General features: G+C 37.5%; 1 protein-coding gene across 50 annotated transcripts in view; it reads left to right on the top strand.

The window, feature by feature from the left end:
- Positions 1 to 17,382, top strand: part of EIF4G3 (eukaryotic translation initiation factor 4 gamma 3) — a 390,720-nt gene that overhangs the window by 217,429 nt on the left and 155,909 nt on the right. For all 50 annotated transcript variants that reach the window (XM_078330654.1, XM_078330661.1, XM_078330664.1 and 47 more), the window contains 2 exons: positions 3,517 to 3,614; positions 6,569 to 6,691. In XM_078330654.1, coding sequence (XP_078186780.1) covers positions 3,517 to 3,614; positions 6,569 to 6,691 — 221 coding nt within the window. The remainder of the gene's footprint in view (positions 1 to 3,516; positions 3,615 to 6,568; positions 6,692 to 17,382) is intronic.

The raw sequence follows: 17,382 nt of genomic DNA, 5'->3' as shown, positions 1-17,382 counted from the left end.
CAGGCAATGTGCTAGTTATTTTGTGGAATACAGGTGTTAAGATACTCTTCCTACCTTACAGTTTCTTAAGTTTGTTGGCTATTGTCCTTAGGTTTAAGCAGTAAGAAATCTAAATATTGACTGTACCATTGGTTCCACGTCATAGACAAGTAAAATTGAATACAAAGTAGAGTAAAATAAAGTACAACACACACACGACTATTACAATTTTGCCAGTAAGACCTTTAAAAAAACTGCCATTTACTGCCAGTATCATTTCACGTTTTAACAACAGAAGTGTAGGAGTGAAATAATTTTGAAATAGGAGCAGTTCTTTATAAAAATGTTTAACTTGTTAAACCTGTCTCTGTGTATGTATGTTTGTATTTCATGATTATTATTGTATGAATTTTGCCATATATCATTGATACTTTTTATGTAGACTGAAGTTTGGGAACCACTGATTGAGAACTGGGATCAGTAAACTTTTTTCAGTAAAGAGCTAGGGAGTAAATGTGTCTCTGCTGCAGCTGTTCAGCTGTGCCACTGTGATGTAAAATCTGCCATAGACAATTGATAGACGACTGTACCTGGGTATCTTCCAATTTATTAAAAAAGTAAATAGTGGTGGGCTAGATTTGGCTCTTAGACTGTAGTTAACAGATGCTTGATCTAGACAAATTTACGTCATTCTGTGTGTAAGAAATCTGAGGTCCAGATACGTTAATTAACTTACCTAATTAATAAATGGTATGCAAAACTTACTCACATTTCTAGTAGAGTAAAACTTTTTTTTCTTTTTGAGACAGAGTTTCACTCCTGTTACCCAGGCTGGAGTGCAATGGCGTGATCTCGGTTCACTGCAACCTCCACCTCCTGGGTTCATTCAGGCAATTCTCCTGCCTCAGCCTCTGTAGTAGCTGGGATTACAGGCGCCCTCCACCATGCCTGGCTAACTTTGTATTTTTGTTTTTAGTAGAGATGGAGTTTCTCCATGTTGGTCAGGCTGGTCTTGAACTCCTGACCTCAGGTGATCTGCCCATCTTGCCTCCCAAAGTGCTGGGATTACAGGAGTGAGCCACCGCTCCCAGCCTAAAACATGTTTTTAGATGTTTCTGACTAGCTTATAAAAGAAGACTACTATTTGGTAGGGCAGATTTTCTACTCTGCTGGAGTCCACAGTTAAGAAGAAGACTTAATGTTTTGCTAATTGCATTTCATTCCACTATACTGAGATTATCTTGTTCTGCCATATTTATTCAGCACCATCCATTGGATTAATGTGATATACCAGGCTCTTCCCCAATCATGTTTGCTCAAAATTGTTTCATGAGAAGAATCTAGTTGTGTGTGTGTGTGTGTGTGTGTGTGTGTGTATGTGTGTATGTGTGTGTGTTTTAAGAGATCACCTTTTGGATCTTATTTCACCTACCTCAAAAAATACGGTGAAGTGAGCAGATTGTGTTGCTTGCATGGCAGCATTTGAAACTAGTTTTCGGGGTTTGTTTTCTGAGTTAATTTTTGAGCCAATGATGTAATAAAGTAGCACCTAATTGCTAATTTGAGCTCTGCTTTGAGAATAGTTCCCGCATTGTTAGAGAATTACTGAGATTTTTTTCATTTTGATCTTTTTATATTGAACTTACTGAAATCATAGTCGTGCTCTCTGCTTAGATCTTTTCCAAGTCTGATCAGCCAACCTGATTGATACCTACAGAATTCTAGTACTGCAAATCATAGTGCTTCCGAGAAATTTACACTTGAAAAGTGTTACTATTATGGTAGTGGGGGTAGTGGATGTTGATGGTGACAATGACAGTGAGCCATCCTTACTTGACTGTTTACTTAGCATCAAAGATTTTACCTGTGTTAATTACCCTCGTACATATTTTTTTGCCTTCTTGTTATGGTGAATCAATTATCCATGCTCCTATGGAAAGCCAGTCTTTTATGTGTATACTAGATCCCATCCTATACCCATTTAAGGCTATTACTCTAGCAATTTTCTTTTTTCTTTCCCACGCTGACAATTTCCCCCCTTCCTCTGCTGGAATAGTATCTTCTGTATATGGGCACACTGTTTCATTGACGTATTAAGGAAAGTTTTTTTGATTCCATATTTCTGTCCAGTTATAGCTCTATTTTTCTGTTTTTCTTTTACAGCAAAATTTTTAAGAAAAGTTTATACTCACGGTTTTCGTTTTCTATGTTCTCTTTCACTATCGAATCTACTCAGATCAGGCTTCACACTCGTCACCTCTCTGCCCAAACAACCTTTGTCAAGGTCACTGATGATTTCTACTTTGAAAAATCGTATTTGACCTCTTTAAGCACCATTCAGAGTGGTTAAGCACACCCCTCATTCTTGAATAATTTCCTCAATTTCTATCTGTATTCATTTCCTGAGTTGTCTAGTCTTGTTTAAATGTTATTTATAATCTGATGGATAACTGTAACTCATACCTATCCTCTGACTCCAGATTTGTGTCACTTCCTAACCACTTGATATGTCTATTTGAAGATCTGATAAGCACCCAAATCTTGACATGTCTAAAATTGAACTCTTGATTTTTCTGCCCCAAACTCTATTCCTTCAGTTTCCTCATCTTCTCATCTTAGTAAATAGTATCTCTATTCTTTCATTTGCTCAGGCATAAAACCAAAAGAGTTTTCCTTGAGTCCTCTTTCTCTTACACCAGTATCCAATTCATCAGCAAATCTATAGGCTCTACCTTCAAACCATCCAGTATTTGACCCCTTCTCCACACCTCTACTCCAAACACTCTGGCTTCAGAGTAATTATAATAATTAGTATTAAGTTGTGAAAGTTAAAAACAGCTCATTGGGAGTACAAGGAGTAGGGGAAGAAGATAATTTCCGGCAGATGGGCCGGATAGGCAAAGTCGAAGAGATTGGTGTACTCAAAGGATAGGAGTTAGGAGTAGGTTATAGCTATAACAACAGTGTGGGTTCAAGAATGGTAGAAAATGTAGTTTGGCTATATGTTCTCAGCCCTTTTTCTACCCCAACATTAGAAAATTTGCTAATCCTTTGTATACCTCCCTATGGTATACATAAGTAAAGAGAAGAATTAGATCACCCCTACTGTCCAGAATGACCAGATATATTCTCTTCTGCCCCTGATCAAACCCATAAACAAACGTACACATACACCCTTGTGTGTGAGTCATGATTGCATGTAGCAGGCCCGATCCAGAATAATTTTTTTTTAACACAACACTATAGCATGATCCATGTTTTAGGAAGATAACTGTGGTGTGGATCTGTAGGAACTGGGTATTTAGTGGTTTTCATATTTGATGTTTGTGCATGTTTGAAGACATTACACATTTTGGGAATAATTTCTTGACCACTTTAGTAACTGGAGGAGAGCCAGTGGAAACAGATGATTAAGAATGCTTAGTATTTTTGTTTTTACGTTTTTAAAGGGATTATGCAGGGACACAGTGTCATTGATAGTTCTGTAGTGTTTGACAAAATAACTGAATGTCTATTTAATTTTTTCTAATTTTTTAGGAACTCCTTTTTACCCAAGTCAGCCAGTGTATCAGTCAGCACCCATCATAGTGCCTACGCAGCAACAGCCCCCTCCAGCCAAGAGAGAGAAAAAAACTGTAAGAGATCTTTGTTACTTTTTCTTATTTTAAATCTAAAATCTATTTATTTATTGGATAAGTTCACCCAGTCATTATTCATCTCAGTTCACAAATTACTGTGCCTTTTTTTTTTTTTTAATTCTTCCCTTTTATTTACACCACTTGACCTGGAGGATTTGTATGGGCATGCAATTAGAGGTTGTTCCTACCATTTGCACAATATCATCTTTAATTATTCATTGGGCTCTAGTTATGCAACATGTGCTCCACCTTTAGAACTGGGAGGGTTTAGTGTGCTAAGGTTTTACTCAGTGTGAGGAATTTAAGCCCAGTTCTCACATCTAGACTCTCCTTTAACCACTCTTTTTGTTTGTTTGTTGTGAGATGGAGTCTCACTCTGTAGCCCAAGCTGGAGCGCAGTAGTGTGATACCAGCTCACGGCAACCTCTGCCTCCGGGGCTCGGGGGATTCTCATGCCTCAGCCTCCCAAGTAAGTTGGGACTACAGGCTCACGCTACCATGCCTGGCTAAGTTTTTGTGTTTTAGTGGACGTGGGTTTCACTATGTTGCCCAGGGTGGTCTTGAACTCCTGAGCTCAGACAATCTGCCAGCCTCGGCACCCCGAAAGCACTGGAATTATAGTTGTGAGCCACCATGCCTGGCCAACACCAGTCTTAATCAGCTCTCCATTCAAGTATGAATTGACAGAAGAAAAAAATAGCACAAGAGAAAAAGAGCCAAAGTATTAAGGATAGTAAGAAAAATCCTTGCTGTGGAATAGTTATCTTTTAAGAAACAAAAGAGTTTAGACATTGTATTCTAATTGTTTTTCGGAAATTAGAAGGGCTTTGTCTTTGTCTAATGAGGCAGCCCCAAGAGAATTGGAGTGTAGTAATATAAAAGTCAAATTCTAGAACATTTTGTAGCAGAGTGGCTTGTGATTTCTTACCCAGCAGAACACACAAAATGGGTGATCTTTATATTCAAGAGAGACTTCCACATTCACACAGGTAAGATAGGTGGGGTGACTTATAGCAATACTCTTGAGTTACTCAAACTTAATAAAAATTAATGAGGTTTAGGCTGGGCGTGGTGGCTCGCACATGTTACCCCAGAGTTTTGGAGGCCAAAGTGGGCAGATCACCTTAGGTCAGGAGTTAGAGACTAGCCTGGCCAACATGGTGAAACCCCGTCTCTACTAAAAATACAAAAATTAGCCAGGTGCGGAGGCTCGTGCCTGTAATTCCAGCTCCTCAGGAGGTTGAGGCACAAGAATCACTTGAAACCAGGAGGCAGAGGTTGCAGTGAACTGAGATTGTGCCACTGCACTCCAGCCTGGATGACAGTGTGAAAATGTATCTCAAGGAAACAAACAAAGAAAATAATAATGAGGTTCAAGACTTTGGTTTAAAACTTATTTTTATTATTAGCAACAAATTATCTGTGCGTGTATCATAATGAACAGGATATGACAGTGTATCAGGACCCAACAGTCAAGAAACTATATGCTTTGGTAATGTTGAATCAGCATGATAGAAGTTGGACTTGAAGAACACTCTCAGAATGCAGAAAAATGAATAGAAGAAATAATGAAACTGGAAACAGTAGTTGTAGATGTTTCCAAAGAAGAAAGTAAAATAAATGAATTAAATTTATACTTAAAACTGTATTAGAAATAATTTTCTATACCTGAATAATAGCTGGCATTAGAAGTCTTAATTGAAGGACTCTCCTAAAAGCTTCCAGATCCAGGTAGTTTCATTAGTGAGTTCCGTGAAATTCTCAAGAAATGTGGACTGCCTTGATTAAGGTATGGTGGTAATGAACAACAGTGGGCCCTTCATATCTTAGCGCTCTCCCGGAATAGAATGCCCAGACCCAGATACTCATCTCCTTTACAGCACCAACTCTACTGACATCTGTAAGCATAGGTAGCCTTTAAAAAAAAATGAGACCATACCTACTTTTGTACTTAGTGTGCTTATTGCATTTTTTCACCTACCAATGCATCTTAATCATTATTCTGTGTCAGTTCATGTAGATCTGCCTCATTCTTTTTACTGATTGTTAAGTATTTAATTGTAAGAACATAAGATAATTTGTGACGTATTCTGTTCTCGGTTGACCTTTTTCCAGTCTTTGCTGGAAAAGGCATGATTGCAGTGATCATTCTTATATATGTATATAAAGTTGTTTTTAGGATAAATCATTCCTAACTCATAGGGTATTTTTATTTTTTATTTTGTTAAAGAACTTCAGAGAATCATTTACAGCATTTAAAACTTTATTCTAGGCTGGACACCGTGGCTCACACCTGTAATCCTAATACTTTGGGAGACTGAGGCAGGTGGATCACCTGAGGTCAGCAGTTTGAAACCAGCCTGACCAACATGGCAAAACCCTGTCTCTACTAAAAATACAAAAAAAAATCAGCCAGGCATGGTGGCGGGCACCTGTAGTCCCAGCTGCTCAAGAGGCCGAAGTGTGAGAATCGCTTGAACCTGGGCAGTGGAGGTTGCCGTGAGCCAAGATTGTGCCACTCCATTCTAGCCTGGGCAACAGAGTGAGACTCCGTCTCAAAAAAACAAAACAAAAATCTTCCAAAACTTTATTTTGTGCAGTAACTTTCATATATTAAAAGTATTTTGTGAAACTTATATGTTAAGTATTGTAAATAAAATCAGTCTGACAGGTTCTTATGAAACAAGTATAAATATTAATAGTTTGCCTTTTTGACCTAGAAATCCAGCCAACTAGGTTTTAGTTTAGCTTGTTATTCTAATTCGTTTATGTCAGAGCTAATGGCCTAACTTTGTCTGATGGATCTGTGATTGAAATTAAGTCAAATGTGGTGATTATCACTTTTGATATTAGACAGGTTTCCCAGTTTGCACCTTTAACTTACTTGTATGCTTGTAAATTTGCTACACAGACACTCATCTGCACATATGCCATTTCATTTAACCTTATAGATAAGAATTCGAGATCCAAACCAGGGAGGTAAAGACATAACAGAGGAGATTATGTCTGGAGGTGGCAGCAGGAATCCTACTCCACCCATAGGAAGACCCACGCCCACACCTACTCCTCCTCAGGTAAGACAGAGTGAGCTATAATGGTTGGCACTATATGTTCACTAACCTCTACTGAACTCTTCTTTTTTCTATAGCCACTTTCTGTAATACTCATTTCTATCAGTTGTCTCGCAGCCTCGAATATCTAAATGGTATTTAAACAGACGTGTTTTTTTCTCTTTGCAAATTATAATATTTTTAAATTTGTATTGGTAATATATTTTATGTATTGTCTTCATAATCAGAGCACAGGGAGGTGCTGCCACTCTTCTTAATGAAATATTGCATGACACCAAAAGGAGCTGCATTCTTGTGGAAACCTCATCATTAAATGAATATTTCACATTTCACATGGAACCTTAGGATTTAAGTGCTGCACACTTCATTAACGCAAACATTAAGGTTGAGAATTTAGCATTTTTACCAAACAGTGTTGCTTGAGATGATTGCCTGTGTTATTGAGAACATATTAGGATGTATAACAGGTATACTTTTTACCTTTTAGAACTATTGAATTTCATGAGTGGAGAGTGCCTTCTTTAATTACAATCATCCCTTGGTATCCACAGGGGATTTGATGTTCAAAGATTCCCCCCTATTAGCTGGGCATGGTGACGTGTGCCTGTAATCCCAGCTACTCTGGAGGCTGAGGCAGGAGAATCGCTTGAACCCAGGAGGCCGAGGCTGCAGTGAGCCAAGATTGCGCCACTGCACTCCACACTCCAGCCTGGGCAACAGAGAGAGACTCCATCTTAAAAATAAAAGATTTGTATTTCATTACTATGTTACTTTAAATTTTGATAAATGATTTAGAGATACGTGATTTTCAGATCTTAAAAGTTATCTAAAGTGAAGCCAGGTGCGGGTGCAGTGGCACATGCTTGTAGTCCCAGCTATTTGGGAGGTTAAACAGTAGGATTCCTTGATCCCAACTTGGGCAACATAGCAAGACCCTGTCCCTTTAAAAAAAATTGTCTGAAATGAAAGCCTAGTGTCTAAAAACAGATAAAAGGAAGCTGTTAAGGAGTAGGGGGCTGCTTTCTTTCCTCTTTTATGCCTGGATGGTAAGGGGGTTCCTTGGAGGCCAGTTTACAAATAAATGATATGGATGATCATATATAGGGCATTTCAGAATGAGAGACTATTGACTTAACTTTAGTAGTACAGACAAAAATAAAAAGTTCATAAACTGTTCTTAAATATCAAAGTCATAAATAGCTGGAGTATAGAGCCCCTTGAAAGTCTGTGAATTTGAGAAAGGCTTAAATTTGGTCCTTTGTTCTAATAATATGTTTTCTCTTGGAAATGATGGTATCTGGCTGACGTTATCTCAGTCTTTAATTATCAAGATGCATATGTATTTTCATCTGTATTTGTGAGTTGTAAGGTCATGTTAATAATTCTTCATCCTTCCTCATTATTCCCCTAGGTATATTCCAGTTTTGGAAGGGTTAAAAAGGCATTATATTTAGTCTCTTCCCTGGAAGTGAGCATGGGACAAACAAAACTTCCAAATTGAAGTATTCTGTATATGTGATCTGTTAGGTGGGTGTACACCATAGCAAAACTTTTGAGATTAGTTGATCAGTGCAGTCAAAATTTGGTCTGTATTTTCAAACATTAAAATGTTACTACTGTAGGCTGGGCGCGGTGGCTCAAGCCTGTAATCCCAGCACTTTGGGAGGCCAAGGTGGGTGGATCATGAGGTCAAGAGATCAAGACCATCCTGGTCAACATGGTGAAACCCCGTCTCTACTAAAAATACAAAAAATTAGCTGGGCATGGTGGCATGTGCCTGTAATCCCAGCTACTCAGGAGGCTGAGGCAGGAGAATTGCCTGAACCCAGGAGGCGGAGGTTGCGGTGAGCCGAGATCGCGCCATTGCACTCCAGCCTGGACAACAAGAGTGAAACTCCGTCTCAAAATAAATAAATAAAATAAAATGTTACTACTGTCAAGCCAGATAAAACAAAGGATAGACAATCCTTCGTTGATTTCTGTTTAAATTCTCAATTTAGACACGTATATGTCTTTTTGCACTTAATGCCCTGTGGGGTGTGATTGGTTTTCTTTAATCTTCCAAGCCTGGTCCCACCCTCTTCTGCTATCCGTCTGTACTTAGCTACAGAAATCTTTTTCTTATCTTTCCCCAAACACTGTGGTTCTGAATTTCTCTATAAAGCACATTGAATGTACACTTTCAGCAGATTCAATCAATAATTGTAATGTTGGTAGTTCTTTTTGAAATGTGCACATCAGTTATAAAGCATAAGTTTATTTTATTAGATGACTAGTATTTAAATGCAAATGCATGAAATTTATGGAATGAATGAATAGCTTTTTAACAGAGACATATGTACTTAGATATATTTCATTTTATTCTTAAGAAAAACAGCAGCACAAGCCTGATGATGGCAACTGACATTTGACCTCATTTTCTGGAACATCATAGAAAGTGATACACAGAGGCTACGGTGCGGTGGCTTAGGCCTCTAATCCCAGCACTCTGGGAGGTGGGTGGATCACCTGAGGTCAGGAGTTCAAGACCACCCTGGCCAACATGGTGAAACCCCATCTTTACTGAAAATACAAAAATTAGTCAGGCATGGTGGCAGGTGCCTGTAATCCCAGCTACTGTGGAGGCTGAGGTTACAATGAGCTGAGATTGCATTCTTGCACTCCAGCCTGGGTGACAGAGTAAGACTCTGTCTCAAACAAAAAAGAAAAGTGATACACAGAGAGTGGGAGAGGGTGTCCTTGGTTAAGGGACATGGCTGTTGCTGCCTGATCATTCCATTGTGTAAAATTGTTGACTCAGGCCAATGTGCTGGCTCACACCTGTAATCCTAGCACTTTGAGAGGCTGAGGAGGGCAGATCACTTAAGGTCAGAAGTTCAAAACCAGCCTGGCCAACATGGTGAAACCCTGTCTCTACTAAAAATAGAAAAAAATTAGCCAGATGTGGTGGCAGGCACCTGTAATCCGAGCCACTTGGGAGGCTTAGGCAGGCGAATCACTTGAACTGGAAGGTGGAGGTTGAAGTGAGCTGAGATCGTGCTACTGCACTCCAATTTGGGTAACAGAGAGACTGTGTCTCAAAAAAAAATGTTGACCCAGTGTTTCAGAAGAAGCTAGAAATCTTTAGTTATGTGTAAAAAAGTTGCAAGTTATAAATATTGGCACCAATTTCACTGACAAAATAGCAATCTGCCAGCCAAAGACAATTCATTAGGTTTAACTTCAGTTTTATTAATTTTTAATTTTGACATCATTCCAGATAAAGAGTCATGTCTCATTAGAAGACTACAGATGAGACAGCCCCCTGCATCAGAATTTAGGATTAAACAGTAGATACTGTAGTACTTTTGGCCTTGCAGAACCTGCTTTGAATTAGACATAATTGCTTGTGCTGTGGAGAGCAAAGCCTTTCCCTATCTCCAAGGAGTCCCAGTCTCTTTAAAAGGAAATAGAAGGCCAGTTACTAAGATCTGACTGGTGCAGAGGTGATGAAGTGGGACAGAATTGTAGCACAGATACCAGAGACCCATTAATGGTGGTAGTACAAGTAAAATAGAACATGGAAGAGGCTTAAAACTTTGACTTTGAACCAGATGTACTGGGTTTCAAGTCTCTGTGCTCCTACTCAGTTTTGTAACGTTAGCCTGATTACTTTCTCCCAGGGCATTAGCTTCTACATTTGAAAAGTAAAACCTATCATACAGAGAGAATTAAATGAGATAAAATGCTTAAAAATTGTTTAAGTTCAGTGCCTGGTGCATAATGAGTATTCAGCAAATATTATCTGTTATTAATATCAAGAAGGTTTTGCCACAGAGATGCCATTTGATCTGACTTTCATGGGTATTCACAAAATGAAAAAGGTATTTAGGCAGAGGAACAGCATGTGCAAAAATGGGAAGTTAGATGAAGGAAGATTATTATTATCATATTTCAGGTGAGAAATTAGTTGAAGCAGAGGAATCCAGTTGGAAAGATGTTCAGCAATTATTTACTAACTAAATAAGGACTCTAAAAAAGATGACCATGTAATTTACCATCTAAATTGGGATGATTGTGGAAATGATTGGCGATGCTATCGTTAATGCCAGCGCAGCCGGCATAACCAGTACTGCACATATATAAATGGGGATGTAAGTTTTCTCTAGATGTAAGGGAGAGAGTCAGGGATGCCTCTTGAAGTTGAAAAATACCTCTGTTTATAGTGAGACATAATATTGAGTTTACATGGGGAACTTTGAAGAGGGGGATAATGAGTTTGATTTGGGCAAGAATCAAGCTGTTGTGATTTTTATCTAATTTGGTCTTGAGGTCTCTCTGTCAAGAGTGGACATAAACCAAGAGAGCCCTGACCAGGGAACAGTTGCGTTTGGGTGTGTTTGTCAGGTGAGATGCAATGAGGAAGTGAAACCAAAATAAATGAAACAGAAAAAAATTAGCTGTTTACTAATCCCAGAGAGGTTAGCAGTGCTGATGGAGGCTGGTAAGGGAGCTCTGAAGACGGCAGGGAACTCACTCAGCAGGTGGAGAGCGCAAGAGAGAGGACTTGTGGGATTATCCCTTTATTAAGGTCCATTTCCTCCCGTAGGCTTCCCCACTGGAGTTATGGATTTGCTAGTTTAAAGAAAACATACCCAAAGGGTGAACTTATTTATATGACTCTGATGTTAACCATTAGGTTTTATCGTGGTCAGCCACTGTGGGATGTGTTGTGTTTTGGGTTGGTGAGTTGAGGAACAAACGACGACTGTAAGCAACTACACAGGAAGGAAACGTTTGAAGTAGGCCAAAGGTGAAAGGGTACAACTAGGTTTCAAAAACGTATGCCAGGCCGGGCGTGGTGGCTCACGCCTGTAATCCCAGCACTTTGGGAGGCCGAGGCGGACGGATCACAAGGTCAAGAGATCGAGATCATGTTGAAACCTCGTCTCTACTAAAAAAATACGAAAATTATCTGGGCGTGGTGGCACGCACCTGTAGTCCCAGCTATTTGACAGGAGAATCGCTTGAACCCAGAGGAGAAGGTTGCAGTGAGCCAAGATCGCACCACTGTGCTCCAGCCTGGTGCCTGGCAACACAGTGAGACTCTGTCTCAAAAAAAAAAAAAAAGTATGCCAGGCCTAAAAGTAGATGCCGAGGCAGCCTTCATATTAAATTTGTGACACAACCTACAAGTTAATTGAGGAAACTGCACTGGATTTCTGTGAGGAGAAACAAATTTTTGCTACTGCTGTTTTTTACCCTAATGAGTAGTAAATGGAATTTGAAACTATTCTTTTTAAGGCTTAAAATTTTCTGAGATAACTAGTATAGATTTTATATCTCATGTATTTAGGAAATATGTATAGGTATATATGCATGTGTCCAAACAGAGGATCACAGTGCACAGATGGAGATGCATGGGTGGATATCAGGGAGCCCTAGAACACTTGCTGCTGGTTTTCACTCTGTAACTTAGATTTATAATAGTGGGTCAGAACATTAAGTTCTTAAAACCCTTAGTTTTTCATCCATAAAATGAGGAATTGCATGAAATAATCTGAGAGTTCCCTTTTAGTTCTTACATATTAAAGTGGGAAAGAAGGAAGAATTTTGTTACTCTCTCAGTATCAAATCTCTCAGCTCTTGATGATGATAATAAGGCATAAGGAATATCCCTATATTTAGAAATATGCTAGCTATTATGCCTAATAATCTTCCAGGAAACCCTATAGGTTAAAAATAAATACATGATGCTGTGTCAAAATTGTCTGCTTTTAAAGGGGATGAGTGGTGTATCAAAAATCACTTAATTTTTTTTTTCTAATTTGAGGTGGAGTCTGACTCACTCCGCCACCCAGGCAAGAGTGCACAGTCTTGGCTCACTGCAACCTCTGCCTCCCAGGTTCAAGTGATTCTCCTGCCTCAGTCTCCTGAGTATCTGGGATTACAGGCACATGCCACCACACCGACTTATTTTTGTATTTTTAGTAAAGATGGGGTTTCATCATGTTGACCCAGGCCGGTCTTGAACTCCTGGCCTCAAGTGATCTGCTCGCCTAGCCAAAACACTGGAATTACAGGCATGAGCCACCATGCCCAGCCAAAGATCACTTCATTTTAAAGAATGAATTATATACCTTTCTTCCTTGATCTATTCTTTTTGCCGCCCCCCACCCCCGCCCCCAGCTTTTAGCATTATTCTTGTAGTGAAACACAGTTATAATATGGGAGGGATTACTATGCTATGGGGCTTTGTGTTAGAGAAAAGGTTGGAGATTATGATTTGATAACTTATCTTAGGAAAGATACATTTCCTACCATTTTGGAAAATTACTAAAGCATCAGGTTATTCAGTCTTTTGTAGACCTGCTTATGAAGTTGATACCTGCCAACCTTAACCTACATGACCATTTATTATTATTGACCCTTGAACAAAAAGAGTTCATTTATATGATAATTTTTTTCAGTAAATATATTGGAAATTTTTTTCAACATTGTGATAACGTTTTTTTTTTACCAGATGACACACTGCCTAAAATTATCAAAAAAAGAAAAATTTAGGTATGTCTTGAATGCATGAAATATATGTAGATACTAGTCTACTTTTTCATTTAGTGCCATAAAATATATGCAAATCTATTGAAAAAGTTAAAATTTATCAAAATTTAGGTACACAAATACAGACCACACATGATGCCATTTTCAATTGAGAGAAATGGAAACAGACATAAATGTGCAATTTGGACATATCTGTAATCCCACTACTTTGGGAAACTGAGATGGGAGGGTTGCTTCAGTCCAGGAGTGTAAGACCAGCCTGGGCAACATAGCAAGATCTTGTCTCTCAAAAAAAAAAAGCTAAAAGAGGAAATAGTACACCCTAACTACAGGAAGTTAACTGTAGTACATACTGTACTAATGTAATTTTATAGCCACCTCCTGTTGCTGTTTTTGTGAATCCAAGTGTTGGAAATATCTGCTTAAAATACCACGTGACACTAATCATCTTCAGGTGAGCAGTTCATCGCTCCTGTGAATTGTGCCTCATAGAAAAAGTGATCTCTCTTCATTCTTGCATATTTTTTGGTCATGTTTAATGCATTTTCATAAACCTTGAATAACGCCATGGGACCCATACACAGTGCCAACAGTGATGCTGGCAGTATTTCCAAGAAGCAGAGAAAAGTGATAACATTACAAGAAAAAGTTGAATTGCTGGATACGTACTATAGTTTTAGGTCTGCAGTGTCCCACCATTTTAGACAGATGATTTATCTTGTAAACAGATGATGTAAACTTATGGTATTGATAAATATAGTATGGTATTGTAAATGTATTTTCTCTTCCTGATGGTTTTCTTAAATATATTTTCTTCTAGCTTACATTATTGTAAGAATATAGAATGTATTACACATAACATACATGCATACCGAGAAAAAACATGTTCTATCGGTAAAGCTTTCAGTCAACAGTAGGCTATTACTATTTAAGTTTTTGGAGAGTCAGAAGTTGTATGTAGATTTTCAACTGTGTGGGGTCAGTGCCTCTAGCTCCTGAATTGTTCAAGGGTCAACAAAGTTCATTTCATGGTTTAGCAGTAATGGTTTCCTAGAACTGGGCCTACAGCTTCCATTGTGATATTCGTGTTATAAGTTGGTATGTGCCGTCAGTAGCTACATTCCTGCACAAAGAATTTGGAGGTGATACCTAGTATAATGTAAACAAATCCAATCTTTTAAAATTTCATTTTGTCATAGGCACTCATTCTGTACCTTAAAGCATATGAGTATGGTTTTGTTTTAGTAGTAACTACAATAAAAAGGGATCTCTCTTCTTTGTGTTCTAAATTTAGTGGTTGCTAAATTAAATTGTATTGTTCTTTATCTTCAACGAAATAACTTATCATCAGTAATCTCCCTTGACTTAAAAAGGTGCTCTTCAATAATATGTAAAGCCTTGTAGACTTTAAATAGGCATCTAAGCTGGGGCGGATTCTCTCTAGTTTTTAAATGGGACATTTGATGAACAGAGACCCTTGCTTTGTTATGCTGTTTCATAGTTTAAAATCAATTTGTATATACTCTTTGGTTTGATAGAAAAAATAAGACCTAATGTTTGGTAGATCAGTAGGGTGACTATAGTTTACAATAATCTATTGTACGTTTTGAAATAGCTAGAAGAGTTCAAATGCTCCTAACATAAAGAAAAGACAAATATTTATCTTTGAATGATATGAATATATTAAGTTTTTATGTGTACACTGAAACTGTATACATCTGTTATGCAGTAATAAAAATTATTTTTAAAGAATTTGCACACAGATCATCAAAGGTTCCTACTTAGATTTGTAGAGCTCGGTTGTTTATTTCATCAAATAACTCCAACATGACTTCAAAAAAATGTCTAATTTTTAAATGCATCTGAGATTCTCCAGCTTCAATGCCTGTAGGAATTTCCTAAAGCAAGTAAGAAAAGAATATTTGAATTCTGGCTGCTTTTGAGATACATAACCTTTTTTGGGAAGCCAGTGGAGCAAGTATGTTTTAAGTTGTTTGAGTATTCCAAGAAAAATAAGCCTATGAGACACATTAATAAAATTAAATTTTGTATGTTTTTTATATTTGACCTGTTTTCTCATAATTCTCCATCAAATGATATAAAAGCCTTTGCTTTTATAGTGGTTTAATTTTACCTTGGATACTCTAAACCAGAATCCTAATTATAAAGAAAACCTGACTTCGATTTTTGTGTATATAACAATTTTTATTCCTACTGCCTGCTCCTAGTTGGACATTGAGCAATAGTATTGGAACTTATAGTCATCTGATGACTATGATAGTTGTAAGTGATCACAAGAAGTGTGGTGAAAGATCACAAGGAGCTATCAGATTTAGTCTTTTATTTAAAATATATTTTCAAAATTAAAATAACTTTATACAAATTATAGGTCTTCATTGGAAAAGATTAGTAAAGAAAGAAATCTTAATTCTAACTCTTATTAGCAAGAAGTAACCATTGTTAACTTTTGGATGAATATCCTTTCAGATATCTTTTAGTACATGTGCATATAGACATATACATCTGTGTGTGTATATATTTGTTTTTTTAATTAGAGATAGAGTCTCACTCTTGCCCTGGCTGGAGTGCAGTGGCATGATCATAGCTTAAACATATAATTTAATATATTTGGGTTTATGAAAGCCATTTCATAATTAGTATTTTTTCAGTAACCTCCCTTGACTTAAGATCACATTTTTCAGATCACATAGAAATGTTTATATTTGATTATATTAAAATGTCTATACACTATCCTTTGTTTTAATGTACCATAGTTGATTTAATTGATGGGTATTCATGTTGTTTCCTGTTTGTCTCTATATTAACAATGCTATGATGAACAACTTTGTTTGCTTATTCTGGGGTTATTGTGTTGTCATTTTCTACCTTCCACAAATGTACCAGTTAATCTCTTACCCAGCAGTAAAAGAGAATACTCTTTTCCCTATATCATTGCTTATCTGACAGAATAAAAAACAATATCTTATTTAGTTTTTGTGTGTTTTGTGAAGTTAAGCATTTTTTGATGTTCACCAGTTATATGTATGAATTATCTGTTTACATGTTTCTTTTAGGTGATGATTTTTGCCTGACAGATTTATAAGGGTGCTTTACATGTTAAAGAAATCCTTTGATATACGTTAAGTTTTTTTTCTTGTTTGATGATTATGTTTTAACTTTGTTAATCATGCCTTCTGTCATATGGAATTGATAAATTTTGTTTCATTTATTTTTGAGACGGGGTCTTCTATGTTGCTCTGGCTGGATTGCTTATGACAATCTTGAGCTCCTGGGCTCACGCAATCCTCCCACCTCCCACCTCAGCCTTCTGAGTAACTGGGACTATACATGTATATGCCACCATGCCTGGCTAATGTGTTTTTATTTTTAATAAAGATGAGGTTTCACCATGTTGCCCAGGCTGGTCTCAAACTCCTGACGTCAGGTGATCCACCCACCTCAACCCCCCAAAGTGCTGGGATTACAGGTTTGGGCCACCGCTCCCAGCTACAATTTATTTTTGATATTATACAGGAAGGTTTAGATTGTACCAAATGGCCAGTCTCTTCTTTCAGTATTATTTATTGAAGAGGTTCTCATTGCTTTCTTGTTTTGAAAGTTGTTTTAATTATTTTCTGTGTTATCGTATATACTTAGGTCTGTTTATGGACTTTTCATTGATTTGTTTTAATACCATTATTATACTGTCTTAAATATAACTTGTAGTACATTTTAATATATTTGTGAGAGAATTATGTTCATACTATATTTGCCTTTTAGAGTTTTTCTTGTTTCATTTTTCCCCTTCCCAATATGAACTTTATATTTACTTATTTATTTATTATTTCAGTAGCTTTTGGGGTACAAGTAGTTTTTTTGTTACATGGATGAATTATATAGTGGTCAATTCTGAGATTTTAGTGCACTTGTCTCCTGAGTAGTATACATTGTACTACATTGTACCTGATGAGTAGTTTTTTATCCCAGCTACCTCTCCCACCCTCCCCATTCTGAGTCTTGATAGTCCATTATATCACTCTGTATGCCTTTGCGTACTCATAGCTTAGCTTCCACTTAAGTCAGAACATACCGTTTTTAATTTTCCACTCCTCTGTTACTTCACTTAGAATAATGGCCTCCAGCTCCATCTAAGT

Source organism: Callithrix jacchus, chromosome 7 (genome assembly GCF_049354715.1).
Source record: "Callithrix jacchus isolate 240 chromosome 7, calJac240_pri, whole genome shotgun sequence".
NCBI lineage: Eukaryota > Metazoa > Chordata > Mammalia > Primates > Cebidae > Callithrix > Callithrix jacchus.
This window is presented reverse-complemented; position numbering and strand designations above follow the sequence as displayed.